The following is a 20,696-nucleotide window of genomic DNA, read 5'->3' as shown; positions in this document are numbered from 1 at the left end:
AGCATAGCGAAGTACCTGTGAAGATGATGGTACGACATTGGTACCTCCACTGCGGTCAGGCTGTTGGATTCCACGACCCTCAAGCACCACGATAATCTAGGTCCAGATTCAAGCCCTTCTGGTGGGCCGGCCGAGGGTTCAGATTCAAGTGCTGGGTAATAAGCATAGTGCGATACAGCTAATAAGTCCCGAGACTACCATGAGGCGGATAGAAGGACGTTTCGAGCCCAAGAGATGAACATTGAATTACCCGAGGCCCCTTTCATGTGTAACAATCGAGCTGCGCTTCTGAGATACACATCTAGAGTCTCACGAACACTTGCTCTTCTCATGAGAACGGTTGCTAGAGTAGGGGATTCTCTTCTCACGACAGCACTACCACTTGATCATGAAGCCCCCGCGAATCCTCAATGGGGAAAATGTGAATGTGGAAGGACATGGGCTTTACTAGAGAGCCAGGGTCTTCGGATACCTCGGACTTGGACCACACTCAGCTGGTAGTCTGGCGGCCGTACTAAGCGCGATCAATCAGACGTTGACGGGCCACGCGATCTAAGGTTATTGGTACAGCAGGACGGTGGCCGATAGCTTGGCGGCGGGAGCCTCGGATGACAAACAGTCAAACGACCGGGACGGACCCAAACTCGGTCTCGCTCTGATTTGATTGATCGATTGAAACTGACTGGCTGACTGGCAGTGACTGGCTGACTTCCTCTCGGTTGCTGGCCATAACTCTAGCGGTCTAGGGCCACCTGCATTTCGAAATCACATGCGTTGCTGTGAAATGGGGATCAGTGCCCACTGATCACTGACCGCCCTGCACCTCGACGGTTACGGCTCTGCATGATTGCAGAAAAAGAAATCGGATCATCTGGGAGGTTAAGGTAAGTTCATTGGCAAAGCAAATGCCGCTGCAACATCGTTCGGCAGATAACCTTATTGTCTGAGGATTGCCGTGTGACACCTGACCCTGAGCGCCCACCACACTCCACACATAAACTGCCTGACTATCAGATGGATGTGTGCGCAGGTGTGTGGTCCAACAGCGTTTCAATGAACGTTAGAGACCTGCAGCCCTCTCTGCAGGCTGAATCACCAATGTACCTACCCATTCTCGCTCATCAACGTCGCTTCATTTAGCTCCAGGCCAAAGAGCCGGACGCTGATGACAAAGAGTTTAATACTAGGTAAGCGTTGGTTCTGGATAGGATAATCTCAATTAGACGGACCCCTAGGAACACCCTAACAAGAAAAGAAAAAGTTTTATTTCACCCAAAATTGAAGCGAACCGTGATGACCTTGCTGGAAAGGGTTTCTGGTCGCGTGTGGGCGCGAGACCCTTGCAAAGTGGAATCAGGCCGACTTGACCCGCATGCGCCAAGAGGTGTCCGCCCCCAGTAACCGTAACTTCCGTAACGTCCTCCACTGGAGACAACCTCGAATACCCAGTGAGCCAGCCTGTCGAGCCTCGAGGCTAGGTCACCAGTGAAAAGGAGGTAGAGAAGTCCTTGAGATTCGTTCTCATCTTTGTTGGCCTGCTGAAGTGCGTTCGTTACACGAGCAGGACATTAATAAAGAATAAGAAAATCGAAAGGTCTTACAAGACCTCGGTGCCTCGCATCTTTGAAACCCACTGCATCGGACTGACTGTACTACGTGGTACATGACCCGACCAAAACCAGCGCTGGGGTTTAATGGGCGACGCCCTTTTCCTTACTCTTTTTTTACCGCATGGCCGCCCCGGGTGCTTTGTTCGCCCCGCAAGCTTCCAGGCGTGGTCCGGCCTGCCACCAGAGAAATTAGAGCGTTCCCTCGTGGCGGGCACAATGTCGGCTTCGGCCTCGAAGCATCTCCGCTCCTAATAACGGTTTCTTCCAAATTGTGCTGTCCGTCTCTCATGTCATCCAGGGCAGGGCGCTAGTGAGCACGCCCGTGTGCCGTAGCCCTGTCAGCGCCGTGCCTCAGCTCGCTCATTGGGACAACGCCCGTTTCCTTAGCGAGAGGCCAGGCTCTTTAAGTTGCTGGGCCCTCGCTCTCCTGCTGGTACGCGTATTTCGTCTGCGCCCATCCTCAGACAGGAGAGCTGAGCAGACGCGTAACCTCGAATCGATCGACACCATTAGACGGCTCGAGGCAGCGGGACTGATGCACCTTGAACCCCGGGGGGATACACCAGGGGCCTTGTGAGGGACCATGCGGCGTTCATCAAACCGGGGGTAGTTAATTTTTAATTTTTTACGTGTGTCGCCACAGTTCCCGAGTTGCAACTGCTTGATGCGAATCGAGCTCAAAAGTCGGCGCCGGTGCACAACCGGCCCCGGCCGACCGGTGAACCCAGAGTTTTCTTCGCAGAACCCTTGGTGAAGGACCGAGGCATTCAAGATTTCTCGCTTGCGTGCGGACGATGTGAAATCCATAAATTTGAGAGACTGTAATAATATCCAAGTCATCATGTGCTGACAGATCATCCCATTGGTTCATTGATGACATCGCGCCAATTGCTGACAGTATCAACCTACCCGGCATCCTGGCGCGCTGAGAGTTTGCTATCTTGAGATTTCGCGTAAGGATTTGAAAATAGACAGGAGACGTTATATGAGAGCAGCCGATGAATTTCTTCTCAAACCCCTGATGTCGTGAGACCTTGGTGAAGCCGGACTCCGACTGGACGCCCAGTGTAATTTCAGAAGTATCCATCTGGGGGGCTTTTTGCTCTCCATAGCTACCGGTAGCCGACTAGGGGAGAAAAAAATTAGATGGCACCCGGGGGCCACAGAATGTAGAGGTACCTGGCCCCAGCATCTCGGCTCCGTCGCATCAGAGATCAATGAGCCACAAGCTTAGAAACGCTAACCTTAAGCGGTAGTACTGTTGACGGCAACACTGCATGTCTGACGACAACGACTCCTGCGTGCAGCTCTGACGAGTCGCTGCTGGCACCAGGTTGGCGCAACTTCAATGATCAGATTCGTCACCGTCGAATGACGAGTTCGTGGCTGTAGTGAGTCGAGGTAGAAAATAGGTACTGTCCACGCTTCTGGGAAGACGTAGATCAAGCAGAATAGGTGTTTGCAGGCGGCTGAGAGGATCGACGTGACAATTTTGGAAGTGTCTGTTTCCTCGTTGCAGGCCCGTCTATCACGACCTGTGAATGATTCGAGATAAGAGCAGGGGAGCAGCAGGTTGATACTGAGGACATGGCCTCTGTTCCAGAACATAAGAAGCTCGAGGAGTTGAGATTAAGCATCTTCCAAAGTCAACCAAGCAGCAGCCCGATTGCTGTGTCTCACCGAGAGCGTCATTCCTGAGGACGGCTCAGGACTCGATATGACAACATAGCAAATGCCCCCGTGGGGAAACACCCTACCCAGCACCCAGTTATACAATACAAGCGCGGGAAGACAGCGCTTTCTTGCCCATTCAGAATGCACATCGTGTTCCCGTGCAACATTTGGCTTGCGACGCACTCGATGGCTGAGGTCATCGATCGGATCCATCGATGTGACGGACGATTGATCGGTAGGTTTAGTGCAGATTGCTTGACTACAGTAACAATGCAGTTGCCTAGCTTCTTGGTCGTAAATCGACGGTTCGTCAGGTCAGGTCAGGACCTGTCTGCTCCGCCGGCCTGGGAAGCGAACATCTCTAGACTAGAATACGCTAAAGACTCTAGCCAGGCGGGCGAGGGTGTGTCTACTAAGCGCCCGCCCATTCCGTCCGCGCCGAAGGGGGCCTTAATGGCATGCTAATTGAATGCCTCACCGTGAGCTGGACTCTCGAGTTACTCGGGGCGTTTGCGCAGTGTCCAGTCGAGCTAGCGACTTCATGATTCTTATGTCACCAGAGCGAATTAGCCGGCCTGCCCAGGCAACTTGCAGTGGAGTCTGCACAGCGCAGGGCACCTAGGCATCTCTATTTCGCTGTCGATCAGAAGGATGAAGTGCATGCTGCGCGCGGTTGGCCGTGGCTCAGCCCTGCGATGTGTGGCTTGCGCAAGTTAATCGTCCTGCTTGCTGACTGCGCATCGCATCGTCGTATAGGTATCAGGTAGCCTTGGTACCGTATGAGCAGCCACCAACCGACCAATGAATCCCTGGACGGGAGAGAAGGAGCGATGGAGTCCTGTCAAGCAGCGCAATGCGACTCCGAACACTGAGTTAGGCCTGGGATCTGGTGCTCGTTTTCCATTTCCGTTTCCGTTTCCTTTCCACGGCTCCAGTTGTTGGGTCCCCATGTGCAATGGGTACATAGTAATGGGCTATTGGGAAATGAGGAATGGAGCAGTCGTGACCAGGGAGCGGCGCATAGGCAACGGGCTAACACGGACTTGAAACTGAGGACACCCCCTGCAGTTGCTCGAATAAAAAAGGACTTTCTCGCTTTATTGCTGAGAACGACCTAGTCTCGCCCGGGAATGCGCTACAGACGCCTGATGAGGTAAGCGGGGAGGACAGGCCCCAAGAGATGAAAGTACCTCTGCACGCAATTTCCGCGGTGGAGGACATCCTGGAAGAGGGTGGGAAAAAGGTTTCAAGGAAAAAAAGGAAGATTTAAAATGAGCATGCGGTAAATTGGGATGTACCGGTACGTGGCTGGAGACCTTCGGGGTACTCGCAGAACCCGCGAGTGGCCTCCCGCCCGCTGCAATTTCTCTTGCCCAGCGATCTGCTGGTCTCGTCGCATCTCGTTCTTAGGCGTTGTCTGGGGTGCCCTGCATGCGGATGCGCGCTCTCTCGCTTCCCTCTCGTCTCTCGTGCACAATTCACCAATCCGTTTGCCATTCTGCCCCCCTGCCTGTTCCCTGCCCTGCCCTGCCCTGCACCATCCATCCTCTCGGTTTGGTCTGGCGGTGCGCTGTCCCTCCTACCTGCACTTCTCACTGCTGGTGCTGCGTGTGGTGTTACCTGCACTGCTTGACTAGCACCAAGTAACTAACTAACGTTAGCTGTTTGCCGCTGCTGCTGTCTGGAAAAGGCGGCCTGTGCTTCGCCTGGCTCCCACACTCCCACACTCTCTCCTCTACCTTAAAGTACTCGCTACTGCCGCACGCTTACATATGAAGCTTGGGACTCCCGCACAACCCGGCGCTCCCACTCTCCTACGCTCCTTCTTTCCTTCTGGATCGCCGACTAACCCGCCCACGACGAACATAATCCTCCTCCTCTGACATTTCCAGATAGATAGCTAGCTAGATAGATTGATACCTCTCCCCGGTATTCTTCTTTCTACTACTCCTTCTTCTTCAGCGAGAGCAAGCAGCGAATATGCGCATGGTCATACAATAGCATCATCGTCATCCCGCCCCCTTTGTCCGACTCGCGTGGCCTGCAGCGCCACCTCGATTCCCTCTCACTCCTTTGCTCTCTCGGGCAGCCGCTCATCTCGACGGCCGCCTGAAAGACGCCGCTCACGATGCAAGACTTCAACACCATGGCGAAGCCCAAGCTGCCATTCCACTGGCCCGGCGCCCTCAAACTCGCCAGCTTCAACCCCATCCCCCCGAGTTTCCGCCCCAACCGAAGACGCAGCCGGACAAAGTCGCGACCAACCTACGACGACAAGCCCGACATCACGAAGCTACAGACCTCCTTCAACCCTCTAGATGGCGTTCGTGCGCTTCTGCGTCAGAGATGGCACTTCCTAGACATCCAGTACTTCATCTTGGCGTTCCTCATGGCTTTCTCTATGACAATTGCTCCCATGCCCACCGTCGTGCGGGTCGTGGTGCCTATTCTCACGACCTTCTTGCTTCTCATGCCCGCCACAAGACAGTTTTTCCTGCCGTCTATGGTCATCTGGGTATACCTCCTATATTTCTTTTGCAGCCGGTAAGCGAAAAAAAAAAGCTTGGACATCCAGTCTATGACCACGAACTAATTTGAGGCTCTAGCTTCATCCCCTATGAGTACCGCCCACACATCTGGGTCAAGGTGCTCCCCGCGTTGGAGAACGTCATGTACGGTGCGAACCTGTCGAATATTCTGTCAGAGCATACGCATCCTGTTCTAGATCTGCTTGCCTGGTTCCCCTACGGCATTGGACACTTTGGAGGGCCGGCAGTGACCTCTGCGGCTCTGTTCCTCTTCGCCGCGCCTGGAACCACCCCAATTTTCGCCAAGTCATTTGGATGGCTCTCGACTCTGGGTGTCACCATTGCTATCGTCTTCCCATGCACACCGCCTTGGTATGAGAAGGCTAACGGTCTGGAGCCCGCTCACTATGGCATGCCTGGATCGCCGGCTGGCTTGGCCCGGATTGATGCCATGTTCGGAGTGGATATGTACACTACCAGCTTTACAACCGCCCCGATGCCTTTCGGCGCATTCCCCAGTCTCCACGCTGGTGTTGCGACAATCGAGGCGCTATTTCTGAGCTTCTGCTTCCCTCGCTTCCGAGGCTTCTTCATTGCTTACGTCGGCTGGCTGTGGTGGGCTACCATGTACCTCAACCACCATTACGCAGTCGATCTGGTTGCTGGAAGTCTGCTTTCATGCATAATCTTTTATATTGCAAAGGCACGGTGGCTACCGCGCCCCCAGCCAGACAAGAAGAACCGATGGCAGTATGAGTACGTCGAGATCGGCGACCGCCCAAGACCATTTGACGAGGAATACGGCTACAAATTTGCCGATGGCTACGGTCTCGGGCTTCTCGAGAGGGAGAGCGTCGGTGACAGCGATGAGTGGACTTTGGGCAGCAGCTCCAGCTTCAGCTCATCTGGCCGAACCAGCACAACCAGCCCGACTCTAATGAGCCCATCGACACCCGAGGACGAATACCGACACATGTTGGTTCCTCAGGGAAGCGTTTGGGATGGCGACTTGCTCCGGCGGGAGAGCGAGTTTGCCGAAGCCGTAGCGGTGCGATGAGCAGCCGACTTGACGAAACCACCAAGCTTCACTGCGAGAGCACCCAAACCAAATTCGATTCTGGCGCCATAGCTGCGCCGCGGAGTCTAAGCATCGCGTACCAGACGAGAACGGCACGCCCGATTCATCCGGCATGTTTGCGACAGGCTACCGCATTTTTAATGATACCCCTAACTGCGTCGACGTCGAACTTGTGTAATCGGCGAGGATAATCTTACGCCCTCCGCTTTACGAAGGTTTAATACCGAGTTCGACGTGACCACCCTCGCCATCGACGCAGGCATTCGCTTTACAACAGACCCCCCCATACTCTCGCTACTGCTACTACTACTACAACTCACCACCACACATCCGCTAATAACCCCTTTATAACTTCGACGTAATTCTTTGTTCAGCATGGGCCAGTACTGCCTGGCCCCCTTTTTCAGCACCTACCACACTCATCCAACCCCCAGCATTTGCAGGCGTTCGCTATAAGCGTTATATGTGAGAAAGTGACACGCGGGGAATAAGTCGTGTCCCAAAAACGGTGTCGGAGTTCATCATTTTTGGAAAGGAGGGCATCAACTCCCCGGGAGAGGCAACACACACTGGGTTTTTCGTGAACAAACCCTCCCCCGGCCATACTACATACACATAAGAGCAGGGAACTTCATGGGACGGTTTTCGGTCTGGCATGACGACGGACGGGAAATACAGCAAAGTACAGGGAAAGAGGAAAGCATCCACTTGGTGGTCAAGTAATTATTTCGTGCGTGTAATGTGCACGAACGCACTGCCGAGAAGAAGTGTGTTTAGGCACGCCAAGGCCCCCGCGGGCTGTTGGCTGCACTCTAATCCAGTGGGCTGTTTGAGGGGAAGAGGGAGGGGATGGATAGAAGAGACGGACGCAGCCCCGTTGTTATGTATGTGGATACGATGAGAAGTCATATGAAATGGAAGAGAAGGAGAATAAGAAGAAATCAAGAACAAACACCCTCGTTTAAGGGAAAGTCACACGAACCTGTCTTGAACCTTGCATTTGCCTGTGTGGTATTGTGATATTCCCTCTGCATGCTTCCATAACTCAAGCTGACATGCTCTGCCATCGTGTTAAATACGGTCAACCTCCAATCATAGTCACGTCAATCCGAGGACGTTGGTTTAGAGTAGAGACTATAGGACGCCGATGCCGCCTTGCCCTTGCGGCCGTTTTCGAAGACGTGGTGGTGGCTTGCTCGGCGGTCTCAGCCGCATGGTCATGGTGTCTTTGCCGTGCCGATCTAGTGTACGGAGTCGGAGAATTTCGACGACCTGCCTGCCTGCTCCGCACCTTGTCGATCTGATGCAGGTGTGTACAACCTTGACTGCTTGCGTAGATAGGCAACGCCGTCCTCCTTCCAGTGACACGTAGCATGGCACTACTATGTGGGTGTTTTGAGCCTCGGAGTCTATCTACCGTAGAACGATCTCGCTGATCGGACTGCTCACAGTCACGGAAGAGGATAACTGCTATCCACACGAAACAGCACAATCTAGGAGGCTTGTTTTGGTATTCACTGTATTCGAGTATCTCATCCTATACTACTGCCCTTGAAGAGCCTACCGAGCAAATATGCAATGCTGCTTCTATAGGCCTGTGTCAAGCAGGGTCCGAGCAAGTCCAAATACGCCGTTGCTACCAGACAGATAATTCACACAAGTTTAGCATCCTCAACTCCCCTGTGACCAATTCAACTCTGATCCAAGCCTTGCAAGGCTTTACTAGGAGTGGAAGTTTCGACTGGCTCCTGTGCTTGCATTTATGCGGAGCAAGCCATAAGTCAGACACTGTGCTTAAGATGTGGCACCTTATAGCAACACGAAATCAGTTCCAAGCTTGGCGTCTTGTCTCGACTGACCGGCCAGACCGATTCATGAAGTCGAGCCGGTCATAATTCCCTCCATTATCACCCTTTCCAAATCCCACTACGCTTTCGTGTCTCTTCAATCATGCCCTTGTACTGAATGGGTTTCACACAGCTCAATCAGATTCTTCTTTCTTGACCTTGTGCCTCTTTCTCTTCTTCTTTTCTCCATCTGCCTTGATAGGCTGGCTTGAGGCAGGCACTGGGAAACTCGGCAGAGGGACGGGCGTTTGCCTGGCTGTGGAGGACTTCACCGGCTGCGAGCTGGCGATTCTGGATGATGTGGTCTGTTCCGACTTCACTTTGGTCGGAGGGGGTGATGATGCTGGAGCTCTATTGGTTCCATTCGATGGTTTGGTAGCCAATTTAGGAGTTGGTGGAAGTACCGGTGTCTGCTTGGCGGGTGCCTTTGCAGAAGACGGAAAGACTCCATTGATGACAGGCGGCGGAATAGGCGTTGTAGACTTCCTCCTCAGCTGCGATGACGCGGCCTCCTCTTCCAGGCGCAACTTCTTGGCTTTCTTCTTCTCAGACTTGTTGGTCTTGGCCGTATCCTGGGACGCGGCCTCTTCGTCCTCGTCTGCGTGCTTCCTCTTCTTCTTTGAGTCTGACTGAGGCGTTGAAACAGAGGCTCTTGGCGCCTCGGTCATTACAGTATCTTCGTTTCGTGACCGTGGTGCCTTCAGGATGCTCTTCGTTACGGGTCCGCTTGGAGTTCCTAACGGATTGAATCGCACCCTAAGGTTCGGAGGCTGGGGACGGGGCTGTTTTGTCGCCGGCACGATAGCACGACTGCTGCTTGCGACTCCGTTGCCTGGAAGAAATGTCGTAGTCCTTTGGAAGTGTATCACACGATCGACTGGCCGGTTTACTGAAACATCTAGATTAGGACTTAGTCTACAATAAGAAAAGGATGTGGCCGACTTACCCGAAGTGTACTTATCCCCTGCAGCATTGGGGATAACCAAGGTGACCGATTTCTGAGCTGAGCCGTCGTCAAACGCCATCGAGTAATCAACGCCGTTGTGCGACATCACAGGCTTTCCATCGTCAGCGTCATCGAGTGGGATTTCCATATCCTCGATCGCAGTGATTGGTGCTGAAGCCGGAGCCGTGAAGTACCAGATCTGCTTTCCGTTAAGTTGAGCATCGCGGAAGACTTCGGCAACATCGGCAGCATCGCCTTGCTCTCCAGCCTTACGCAGGTGGAAGTCCGGGGCAATCAGTTCAGGAACTTGACCACTGTGATTTTTGTCAGAATGCGACATCTCAATGAAAAGGGGCGAAATTTGTACATACGCTGTTGCCAGTGCCTGCTCTCCATTGGTCCTGGTAGTGATTGCAAAAGACTCGTCCGCCATCTCAACATCGGATTCCTCATCAGAACCCGAAGAGCTAGTAGCATCGCTCTCACTATCTCCTGAATCAGAGCTACTCTCATCGCCGGATTCGTCGTCCGATCTAGAACTGCTTCCTTCGACGCTCTGTGTGACCTTCTTCGATATGGCTTGAGAAGCCGTCTTCGATGATTGCTTCTCGTCCTCACTCTCGCTCTCAGACTCCTCAGATCCTGATTCAGATTCCGAGCTCTCTTCCGCTGCTTTTGATGCAGGGTTTACAGGCTTGACCGGAGGCTTTGATGTCTTCGGTAGTGTCTGCTCTTCGTCACTCTCGCTATCACTCTCATCAGACGACGAAGATTCGGACTCGCCCGAGCTTGATTCCGAATGCGACTGGACAGTTTTCTTTGCTGGAACCGCAGCCTTTGCCGTCGGAGCCTTACTCTCTGTATCCAACCCCAGATCTTCGCTGGCGTCACTCTTAGAGTCTTCCTCGCTCGACTCGGAGTCGGATTCTGACTCGGCTTCCTTCGTTACAACTTTTGCGCCTCCCTTTTCGTCCTCGCTATCACTGTCGCTTTCTTCGGAGGAAGACGTATCATCTTCCTGAACCGCTGCTTTGACAACCGGTCTCGTCGCGGGCTCCTCATCCTCAGATGAATCCTCCTCAGAACTAGAATCGGAGTCGGGTTCGACCCTACCCTTGAGGCCATTGACTGTGGGGCTCTTTGAGGGTAACGACTTTGTAGGTGTCTCTTGGATGACATCCCTCCTACTTTGAGACTTGAGTGGGGTTTCGTCAATCTCCTCCTTGGCCTTCTTCTTGGATGACTTTGTTTTTGTAGGAGAGTTCTCGGGACTCTCAGCAACTTCCTCGACCTTTGTTCTGCTCTTAAGGAATGCGGGCTTCGCCGAAGTTGTCGCTGTAGCTGTCTTTGTGCCGTTTATCTTTGTCGCAGCGGACTGGCTGAGCCGGTTCTGAAACTGCAGCGCCGTCTCGCCATTATCGATATCGCTATCGGAGTCGCTGTCGCTCCCTGACTCGTCGCTGCTGCTGCTGCTGCTGGAGCTGCCTGCGAAATCCTTGCTCTTGTTGAATGATGCCGGGGCACTGCTTGAGATCCGCGAGTTCTGGCGCTGCTCCCTTCGCAGCGCCGCAGCGCTCGCGACATGCGCACCGAGCGTGCCCACAGGCGCCCGAGGCCCCGCCATGATCCCTTCGACAAAGTCGAAGATCTTCTTTGTGACGTTAATTTTGACTGAGGTGGGAAGTATGTCGGGGAGGAGGAGCAGTGAGCTTAAAATTGGGCTGGGATGTGATTGTCCCAAAGCGGCCAGGAAAAAAAGACCGGAAAGAGGTGAGGGTAGTGCGGATGGTGAACTCTCCTTCAAGGGTACTTTTGGCGTAGTGAATTTTTTTTGAGCTCCCAGGTCCCCCAGTCCCTAGTCGCGTCAATGTGGCTCGCGTTGTCGGCGGAGCTAAAGAGGCATTGGCGCTTTTTACTGGCCGGTAGCACTGCGGCAGGCGGAAAAAGTTCTATACCTTATTTGAACCAGCTTGGGCCAGTTCCTAGACTATTGTTAAAGGTGAGATGGAGGCAGGGGGTTCAGCGCACAGGACAAGACTCCACGAAGTCTTATATTGTCACAATGTCTTCCATATACAGGGCAAGATTACAACATTTTTTGTGAAGGGTTTATCTGAGTAACCTGTTTGTGAGAAGGTCGCGATAATGGCCTCCAACAAAAAGAGAAAGCTTGACACCGGCCAGGCACCTCAAAGTAAGGAACACCCACTAGTCAAGAAAACCCATTGAGTTAACATGTACGTACTTAGTGATGAGTGCTGTGGCATTGCGACGCAAACTTCTGGAGGGAAAAGGCACGATACAGCCAGAGCCACAGCCTGATGTCAATGAGCAAGGTGTTTCAGAAGAAGTTAAAGAGCCTCCTATCGTGAAGCGGGGCCGAAATAAGGCTTTGCCAGTTCAGAAGGCAGAGGAGGTTCCAGCCCTACCTATAGCTCCAGAATTGGATCAAAGAGTTGAGTCTGTGCCACTTGAAAGTACATTACTTCCAGAGAAGAGCAAACGGCTCCAGCTTTCATCATTCAGCCCCAACAAAAAGAACTGTCAAAGAAAGTCAGATGGCAGCGTGCAACTGAAACTTCCCGATGGGGAACGTCTGGTCATCCTCGGAAGTTACGGCATCCAAGTTGAAAGCGGAGAGGCCACCATCGCAGGTGCCACTCTATATCCGTCAGAGACAGTACATTGGGTTCATGCGCCTCACTGCCACGCTCTTCCGGTGCTTCGCTGCTCTGATGAGTCTTCGATCAAACTACTTCCACATCCCCAAGCTGATAACCTGCGGAAGTTGGAGAGATTGTCTCCAGTGTTTGGAAATTTGTGGAATGAAGACGAAGATGCTTCAACTGGTGGTCATAAGCGAACATTTCAAATAGTATGCCCCTTAAAGCCAACATATCCGCTACTTCTATTGCTAAAGTCTTGTCCAGTTATCCACCACTGATGATGGCCCCAAGAGGGCAATGCTGCAAGACCTCAAGTCTCCAGCCGAGTGGAACAAGAAGATCGTGTCATTGGTCTCGTCCAAACATCAGAGACCGCCCATCATATTAGTCTGCGGCCCAAAGTCCTCAGGCAAATCAACATTTTCAAAAATTCTCGCCAACCGCTTGATAACGAACCGCGGCGGAACAAAGAAGAGAACCTGGGCAGGCGTGGCTATACTAGATATTGATCCAGGCCAGCCAGAGTTCTCGCCTCCTGGAGTCATCTCTTTAGCACGCCTCGATAAGCCCAATCTTTCTCCTTCGTTTGGCCACCCATCCTTACCAGACAACCAGCTGCTAAGATCACATGCGCTGGCTGCTATTACCCCAGCCTTTGATACAGGACTATACCGAGAGTGTGTTCTCGACCTATTCTCCTACTACCAAACTACGATACGGGCGAAGCATCCCTTGGTGATCAACACGCCCGGGTGGGTGCAAGGGACAGGCCTCGAGCTCCTCTCAACGCTTATCCGCAGCATTCATCCCGCTGAAGTCATATACATGTCCGAGGATGGCCCTGAAGACACAGTGGAGGGTCTCAAGGCTGTCTGCGGAACTATCGCTTTCTCGACTCTGCCATCACAGTCGGGCGACTTCACATCAAGGACCGCACTCCATCTCAGAACAATGCAGACCATGTCATACTTCCACATGGATGGAAACCCCAGTGAAGTCACACAATGGAATCCCGCGCCATTGACATCATTACCTCCAATAGAGGTGAAATACGCGGGACCATCACAGGGCATTGCAGGAATCATATGCTACGGCTCGCACCTGATGCCACACCTCCTAGCAGATGCTATCAATGGCACAGTTATAGCTGTTGTCGAGATTCAAGATCCCAAGGCGTTCCAGACTGCTTTGAAGCACGGGATTAGCTCTGATGAAATTTCACAGGATGTTGAAATGGGAGTTGGCGAGCTCGAAGAGGCTGAGGGACATATCTCACCGACATTAGACCAGTTATCTGTGACAAGAACGCCAGAGAGCATTCCTTTCATTCGACAGGAGGTATCGCTGAACCCTAAGTATACGCAAAATATCGGCTTAGCGCTCATAAGGGGCATCGATACCCAGCGTGAGGTGCTACAACTCCTAACACCACTCGATCCTAACAAGATCGAGACTGCCAGGAAAAATGGCAGCGTGATCGTTCCGCTTGCGGGCAAGTTTGATCCACCAACCTGGGCATATGTGGAAGACCGGTACAGTCAGGGGCACTCTGCCAGGAGTAAAGAACGCGAGCAGAATGAGTCGCTTGAGGTTATGGATGAAGACACAGATGAAGACATGTCCGATGACGCCGAGGACGAGCAGGAGTCATTGGCTGATCAGTCTGAGATACCCTGGACGGAAACGCTTCATGGAGGTCAGAAGCGAGCGGTTGGATCTCGAGTCTGGAGAGTGAGAAGAGATCTTGGTCGAGGCGGAACTGCTGCCGGTTAGGGTCTGTAGCACTACCAACGTGCCGATTTGAGAGCAGATAGCGAAGGCAACAACATATCACGGGCAACGGAATTGATGTTTGGTCAAATGCGGCTTGGATAGCCTATCATTACACTTCATGCTACGCCATCCTGTATCTTCATCACTTGCGCCACTGCTCCACATCTTGACCCTTCCTCCATGACAACCACTCATCCATCCATGGCAACATTGCCGTGCCACTCCAGCACATCAAGCGCTCCTCGCTCCTGTTAGCCTGCACTGCCACATCCTCATTGATCCTCACTTGCACGTGGCGGCTCTTCGTATCCCGGTACCATCATGCAGCTGCTTGTCTGTCCATCATCCGTCACATTGACCAGGTCTGAGACACATCAATTGTCTGCTGCCCGGCGAACCATGTACGTTCGTCAAATATGCTCCTTGCGTATAGTGGAAAAAACAGAAGCCCGTCTCAACAAGGAATGCTAAAGCCCTTGAGCTGGCATCCCTCCCAAAATGTAAGTCGTCCAGAAACGCCGCCAAGGCTTGATGCCGTATATTTACATCAGAAATATCGCAGAGAGGGTGGAAACAGTAACGACAAAAATGCCTGCCATTCCAGCCAAGGGAGCGGAAAGAAGTGAATTATACAAACGTAATAACAAAGGAAACCCGTGTCGAATGCTGATAACAATATTGATTCATGAGTACTGAAATCAAGGGGTAATACCCCTAGAGCCTTGATCGAGAGACAACGCCTTTTGAGGAAGACTGGAATACCAGGAGCATCGTAGCCTAATGCTTGTTCAAGAGCAATGCCTGGCTCTTGTGATGTCTCCATCGACACCGAAGGAATATATATATAGTTGATTCAGAAATATGCAATAATCATGATAGCATGGAGTTGCGCCGGCTCCCCTTCCCCCACCCTTGCGCAGGAGGATCGCTGTCTCCGGAGATGAGCGCAAATCTTTTATTGTTGTATGCTCTCCGGACTCATCATGCCCACTGCATCGTCTTTATCTGTCTGGCTCGCATTGCCCTGGCTTTGCATGCTTTCCACCCTCTCCATGGCAGGTGCCTGAAGCGCAGCCACTGCACCATTACTCGGTCCAGCTCCGTTGGGAAGACTAATGCTTTTGAGTTTCTTGGAGGGAGATATCTTCTCGGGCGTTGCATTAGCGCCTTTTCCATCTGTGACTTGGGAGCCTCCAGATTCAAGCTTCTTCTTCTTCTTGGCCAGCGCAATCTGTTCCTTGGGAGGACGCTTTTGCGGGGAGACAATCTTTCCGGTCGCGCCAAGTCGGGGGCGAGGTCGCCGTTGCTTCACGGGAAGGTCCTCATCTTCAACCAGAGGCTGATCACCATTAGCGTGCAGCTTGGCGAGGAAGAAGTTCTTGACCAGTCCGATCTGTTCTTGAATGTTCTCCCTGGTGACTGGATCGGGTGGTGCAAGAGGCTCGAAGAGGTCCGCAGTCTCGGTGCCGACTGCTTGGGCCTGACTCTGGAATTGACTGCGCACGCGAGACTGGAGAAGGTGTAGAGGTACGGACATCATGTCCAGGCCCATCTCCTTGTCAAGCCCAAGTGCCTTGAAGCCGAAGAAGTCTTCACCAAGCTCCTCGGCGAAATCGCCTCCAACGAATTGTTCGCTGCCGTCCTTGAATGCCCCAGCCCCGTCTGGACCGGCATCGTTAAGAGCTGGTCGAAGAAGATCGGCCAAATGAGCCTTCATGCGCTCATGAATAACTCCTAGCTTGGTGCTTAGGCGGTCAACTTCATCCTTGGCGTAACTTTCAAGCGACTCGATGTCGTGGCCGTTTTCGGACAAAGTATGCAGGAGCACTTCTTCGGGAGTGAATCGAGGTTGGAATTTCGCCCCACGTTCTGCGTAAACACCAACCGCATCCTTCTTCTCAGCCTCATGGTAGACATTGAATGATTTCACAAGCTTGCCGAAATAATCAGCGGCAACGTCTGTAATTGTGTCCAATGCAGAAGGTTGAAGCTCCTCAAAACCGGCATGATAGAATATCTTGGCAACGGATCGCTGCATGGCGGACCTGCAAAGTTCCGGAGCCATCACCGGCCCATCGCCTGAGATGAAATTTGGCTCAATGTCGGACTCTATAAATGGCTCAGGATTGTACTTAGGAAATTGGTTGGTGTAAACCTAGTATTTGTGAGTAAAGCTGCTATAAAACCTAGGTTGTGTGGGATCTTACCTGAGTCTGGATCTGCATCTGTTTGATGACGCCGATCTTCGAGCACAGTTTCCGAGTTTCCTGCATTTGGCGAATGTTCGCGTCGAACTTCTTTGTGAGTCGGCTTGCTGGAGAGATAAATTGACCCTCAGGTATCAATCGAAGATACTCTTCATGTTGATTGATGACTTGACCCTCGCTGTCCTCAATCCACTGCAGTTTTGGAGGGATATCAGGTATCAGACTTTGTGGCTCGTAGTAGTCTGGGATGACTTTCTCCTCCTCATCCTCCATACCTTCTGCAAGTGTCTCAGTCGGCTTAGAGGACTCTTTGGCTGCAACGGCAGATGAGTCGGTGCCTGCTGGTATGATGACACCTGCTGACTCCGCTTGCTTTTGACTTCTGAGATATCGACGCATTGCGGCCTTGGTCCGAAGAAGGGCAGGCTCTTCAAGGTTCAATTTGTTGCCTTTGAAGAGCTGGAACCTGTCCTTTGCGACAAGTGCACGATCCTTCTTTGTGACCTGTTTCCATATCTTGTATTCCTCATCTTCGAATTCTTGCTCTACAGCCTCGCCCAGGGCTTGGTTGAGAGCCATTCCATTTAATGAGGGGCCGTCGATGTCCATCGCATCTGCATTACTTCCAATGCCAGATTGACCATTCAAACCACTCGGCGTGATGGAGCCGATTGGAGGGGTAGCGAAGCCATTGCTCCCGTCTCCCAGTTCAGAACCTTCCCGGTGAGACTTGGCCAAAAGGCCGTTCAATTGCAGTAATGGCTTCTGCTCAACGTTTGGGGTGTCTTCCTTTTGGTCTGATGGTGCTTTTCTTGACTTGGTACCAGTGCCTTTAGCCCCGGTCTTGCGACCCCGGGAAGACATGATCGGCTCGTCGTCACTATCGTCTCCGCCATCGTCATCGCCTCCATTCTGCTTTCGCCGTTCTTCGGCTTCCACTTCTGCACGGGGTCTAACAACGAGGTCGGGAATCAAGGGAATAAGCTTCTCGGCCTCCTTGCGCATGCCGTTAGCCATTCGCCTAAGATGGTTGGTCATGTCCTGATTGTATCTCAAACAGTTGTCCCATATGAGATTCAAGTCAGTGACAAATTCAGCCTTTGACTTGTATTGCAGCCCTTTGAGCTTCTTCGTCATCGAGCCCAAGTCCATTGGCTGTTTGATGACTGCTGTATGTTAGAATCGCTTCTCCAATATTTAAACATGAGCAAACTTACTGTTGTAGTAATCAGGCGCATCCCTCTTATTCACCCTTTGCAAGAAAGGAGTGGAATACTCGGTATGCGCTTTCAATTCGCTAAGCACCTTCTCCAAAGCTTCGTATAATTCTTCCTGTCCGACATTCTCCTCGCTCGCCCATTTAGAGCGATTCTTTCGCACTTCATTCATGAGCGAGCGCAATTCCGCGTCGGATGCGCGCACCTGGCTACGCTTCATATCGATTCTTGCAATAAGATGTTTTAGTGTGAGGCTTGACGCGCCGAGATTCGCGTTGCTTAACGAGCCATGATTCTGTCCTGGTCCGTTGTTCGCGCTGTTGCCGCCGTTCTTATCCATTTCAGCCTGGAGCTGCTTCTCTGACTCCTCAAGTTGTTGTTGCTCTAGCATGGCTGTTCGATCATTCTCGAGTGTGTAAAAGAGGGTGTGGAAGCTGCGCTTCGCCGCCTCTTCGGTGGCATTGCGTGCTTCCTCCAATGCCTTACGCGCATCCTCGGACGACTTGGCTTGTCCTTGCGATCCATCATCCTTTGACTTGTCGCCTGATTTCCCAGGGGAGGAGATGGATTGGACTGGAGAGCTTCCAGATTTGGATGGGGACAGCAAAGTCTTGGCGGCAGCAACACTAGCACTCTTCGCTTTCAGCGGAGAAGGTTGTGTTTCTTCTTCTTCCTCCTCGTCTTCATCATCGTCACCGTAGTCGTCTTCATCGATGACCCGCTTAGCCTTTTTTAGGGGCGGCTCCTGAATCGGCGCGTGGTCGGTAGTGGGAGGAAGCAGGGACTCAGCGTCGGGTCGCGGTCGTTTAAACGATTCTATCGCGGCTCGATTGTAGCTGCCATCCTCGGCGAATAGCAGGGCAATCTTGGATTCGCTTTTGCGATAGAGTTCCGCGAATTGGGCTCGACGGTTCTCGAGTTCGATATCTGATGCCTCAGGCATCAACGTCATGGCATTGTCGACGGGGGTCTGGGTTCGCGCCGAACCATCATCAACGAGCTGATTCATCTTGCTGGCGGTATAGGAGTGTGCAGCGGGCGGTGGCCATCCATTTTGACTGATGTTGAAGGACATTTTGAGCTCCTGGTGGATGGACAGTCGGAGCGCCGCCGTCACCCATGCGCCCCAGAAAATGCGCTCGAGTTCAGCCGGCTCCCGGGCGAACCGTGATGCTAGACGCACATGGGAAGAAAGAGCGCAATCTGTAGAGATGATGCACCGGTTTTGAGCCCAAACGAGATGGTTGTGGGGGCACCGCGATGAATACCGTGAGGCGCGACTTGCGTGAGGTGGTTCCGTGAGGTTGATTTGGGAGTCTGGCACTGCCGTTTCTGGGCAGGGAGTTTTCCTGCTTGGTTGCGCCGGTTCTCCGGTTTTGGCGAGGGAGACGGTACCTTTGCGGACACCCCTTAAGACACCAGCGCTCAGCGCTAGGATATCTAATTCGCGATGCAAATTTGTCTACTATGATTCTAATAATCCTCCTTTATCTAGGGATAATTTGCGCATTGATTGCACTCAATTTATGATACCTCATCACTGAGAAATTGACTCAACGGCAAAGTACCGCTGACCACCCGCCTCGTGGCATCCGACAGATACGGCACGTGAGTTCTCAGGTGGCACAGCTGACTCAGCAGGCCGTCTCTATCGAGACGTAGTATTCAGCCAGGATAGACAGCGTCTTGCAGTGTGTTAACTCTTATGGTTCCTATTTTGGATGTATTCTCATTGTTTGCAATACAAGAATGACACTAAGAAATGTCCAAGGGGTCCACGAATAAATGATGTCCATGCAGAAACTGATCGATATCAAGCATCCGAGCTTCTTGATATCTGGGGAAACCTGACATTCAATGACTGCTGAGTGGGGTTCTCTGCTGGCAATTGTGCTTTGACACGCCGCCTATTGACAATCTTGATCTATAACATTGCCACCTCCATGTGCTTTGCAATAAACATATAAACAAAAGATTGCCTGTCACTTATCGATTTTGTCCTGTACATGCTTTAAAAACCCCTTCCTTCAAATGACATAGCTGGCGTGCCATGGATCAGGGGTAGGCTGGCGTTGCACCAATCCCAGAGCACCATCCCTCCAGCCACAGCTCCCCCACCTCCCCAAACCGCTTGTGAGCCACTGCACTGGGGCGCCTCTGGGGGGCGCTGTCTACGTAACCTGTTAGGCAATCGGTCCACCACCGCAACAGTGGAGCTCTTGAAGCCAGCGGCTCAAAGAGGAGCTTCAGCCACCCGGCGCTCTGAACTCCAACACAGCTCACTTCACACCACGTTGAATGCGCCAGCTGTGCACGCCTGAAACAAGATCACAATGACGGAGATCCTCCGCGGTCTTCTCTAACCTCAAGCATTTGTATCCAAGCACAAGCCACACTCACATCATGAGGATAAGACTTCCCTTTGCCGGTAAGTAGCAATCACGTCAACTTGTTCAAGCTTCGGCCTGCGCTCCAACGGTCTAGGCAGCCGCAGAGCTGTCGAGAAGCAACCTCGCTGATATCGTGTTCTTCCCAGGAGTCTTCTTTCTCCTGCTCCTCCTCGCCGGCTATGCGGGCCTCACCTCGCTACAGCTCGACCTCTACGTGAACGACAAGGTGCTACATCTCCTGACGTTCTTCGCACTGACCGTCGTCTTCTACTGGATCCTCGACACCAACCGCCGGCGCACCCTCAACCTGACTCTAGTCGTCTGCACACTCATCCTCGGCGTCGGCTCCGAGTTTCTGCAGGGCTTCCTGCCCAACGGCCGCGACTTTGACCTCTTTGACATCATCGCCAATGTCGTCGGCAGTCTCGGCGGCCTGGGCCTGTGCAGCTGGTACCACACCCGCATGCTGGAGCGCAAGCGTGTCCGCAGGAACTACCAGGCGGTCCCCGGTGAGGAAGGCACCGAGGATCTAGAGCTCGGCGAGGGCGTCGGACCGCAGGAGTCCGGCATCACGGAAGCGTCGGGTGCCGCGGATGGCGGCAGGTCGCTGGAGGAGGAAGTTGACAACTGGGATGAGAATGCGATCGATGCCTGGGATGAGGCAGATGTAGGCGACGAGGTCACAGCGCCTAGTGCCGGCAAGGGCAAAGAGGCCGAGCCGAATGGTGATCACGCAGAGCCCAAGAAGCGGACCGATTAG

The 20,696-nt window shown here is 52.7% G+C and overlaps 5 protein-coding genes across 5 annotated transcripts; 3 read left to right on the top strand and 2 right to left on the bottom strand.

Annotated features, from left to right (window-relative positions):
* Positions 1-5,430: 5,430 nt before the first annotated feature.
* UCRPA7_6474 (putative pap2 superfamily protein) lies at positions 5,431-6,869 on the top strand (the record flags this gene model as incomplete). Its single annotated transcript, XM_007919012.1, has 2 exons — positions 5,431-5,828; positions 5,891-6,869. The coding sequence occupies 2 exons, from the start codon at positions 5,431-5,433 to the stop codon at positions 6,867-6,869; spliced, it is 1,377 nt and encodes a 458-aa protein (XP_007917203.1).
* A 2,006-nt stretch (positions 6,870-8,875) lies between these two features.
* UCRPA7_6473 (putative dna-directed rna polymerase i subunit protein) lies at positions 8,876-11,307 on the bottom strand (the record flags this gene model as incomplete). Its single annotated transcript, XM_007919011.1, has 4 exons — positions 8,876-9,088; positions 9,142-9,569; positions 9,684-9,997; positions 10,055-11,307. The coding sequence occupies 4 exons, from the start codon at positions 11,305-11,307 to the stop codon at positions 8,876-8,878; spliced, it is 2,208 nt and encodes a 735-aa protein (XP_007917202.1).
* A 1,993-nt stretch (positions 11,308-13,300) lies between these two features.
* UCRPA7_6472 (putative grc3 protein) lies at positions 13,301-14,122 on the top strand (the record flags this gene model as incomplete). The annotated part of the gene is made up of 1 exon (XM_007919010.1): positions 13,301-14,122. One exon carries the CDS (start codon positions 13,301-13,303, stop codon positions 14,120-14,122), a length of 822 nt encoding a protein of 273 aa, XP_007917201.1.
* A 955-nt stretch (positions 14,123-15,077) lies between these two features.
* On the bottom strand, positions 15,078-18,555 carry UCRPA7_6471 (putative bromodomain-containing protein; the record flags this gene model as incomplete). The annotated part of the gene is made up of 3 exons (XM_007919009.1): positions 15,078-16,277; positions 16,330-17,495; positions 17,547-18,555. 3 exons carry the CDS (start codon positions 18,553-18,555, stop codon positions 15,078-15,080), a joined length of 3,375 nt encoding a protein of 1,124 aa, XP_007917200.1.
* Positions 18,556-19,949: 1,394 nt separating this feature from the next.
* On the top strand, positions 19,950-20,696 carry UCRPA7_6470 (hypothetical protein; the record flags this gene model as incomplete). The annotated part of the gene is made up of 2 exons (XM_007919008.1): positions 19,950-19,974; positions 20,035-20,696. 2 exons carry the CDS (start codon positions 19,950-19,952, stop codon positions 20,694-20,696), a joined length of 687 nt encoding a protein of 228 aa, XP_007917199.1.

The sequence above is a fragment of the Phaeoacremonium minimum genome (assembly GCF_000392275.1).
Source record: "Phaeoacremonium minimum UCRPA7 unplaced genomic scaffold PA7_03_scaffold_476, whole genome shotgun sequence".
Lineage (NCBI taxonomy): Eukaryota > Fungi > Ascomycota > Sordariomycetes > Togniniales > Togniniaceae > Phaeoacremonium > Phaeoacremonium minimum.
This window is presented reverse-complemented; position numbering and strand designations above follow the sequence as displayed.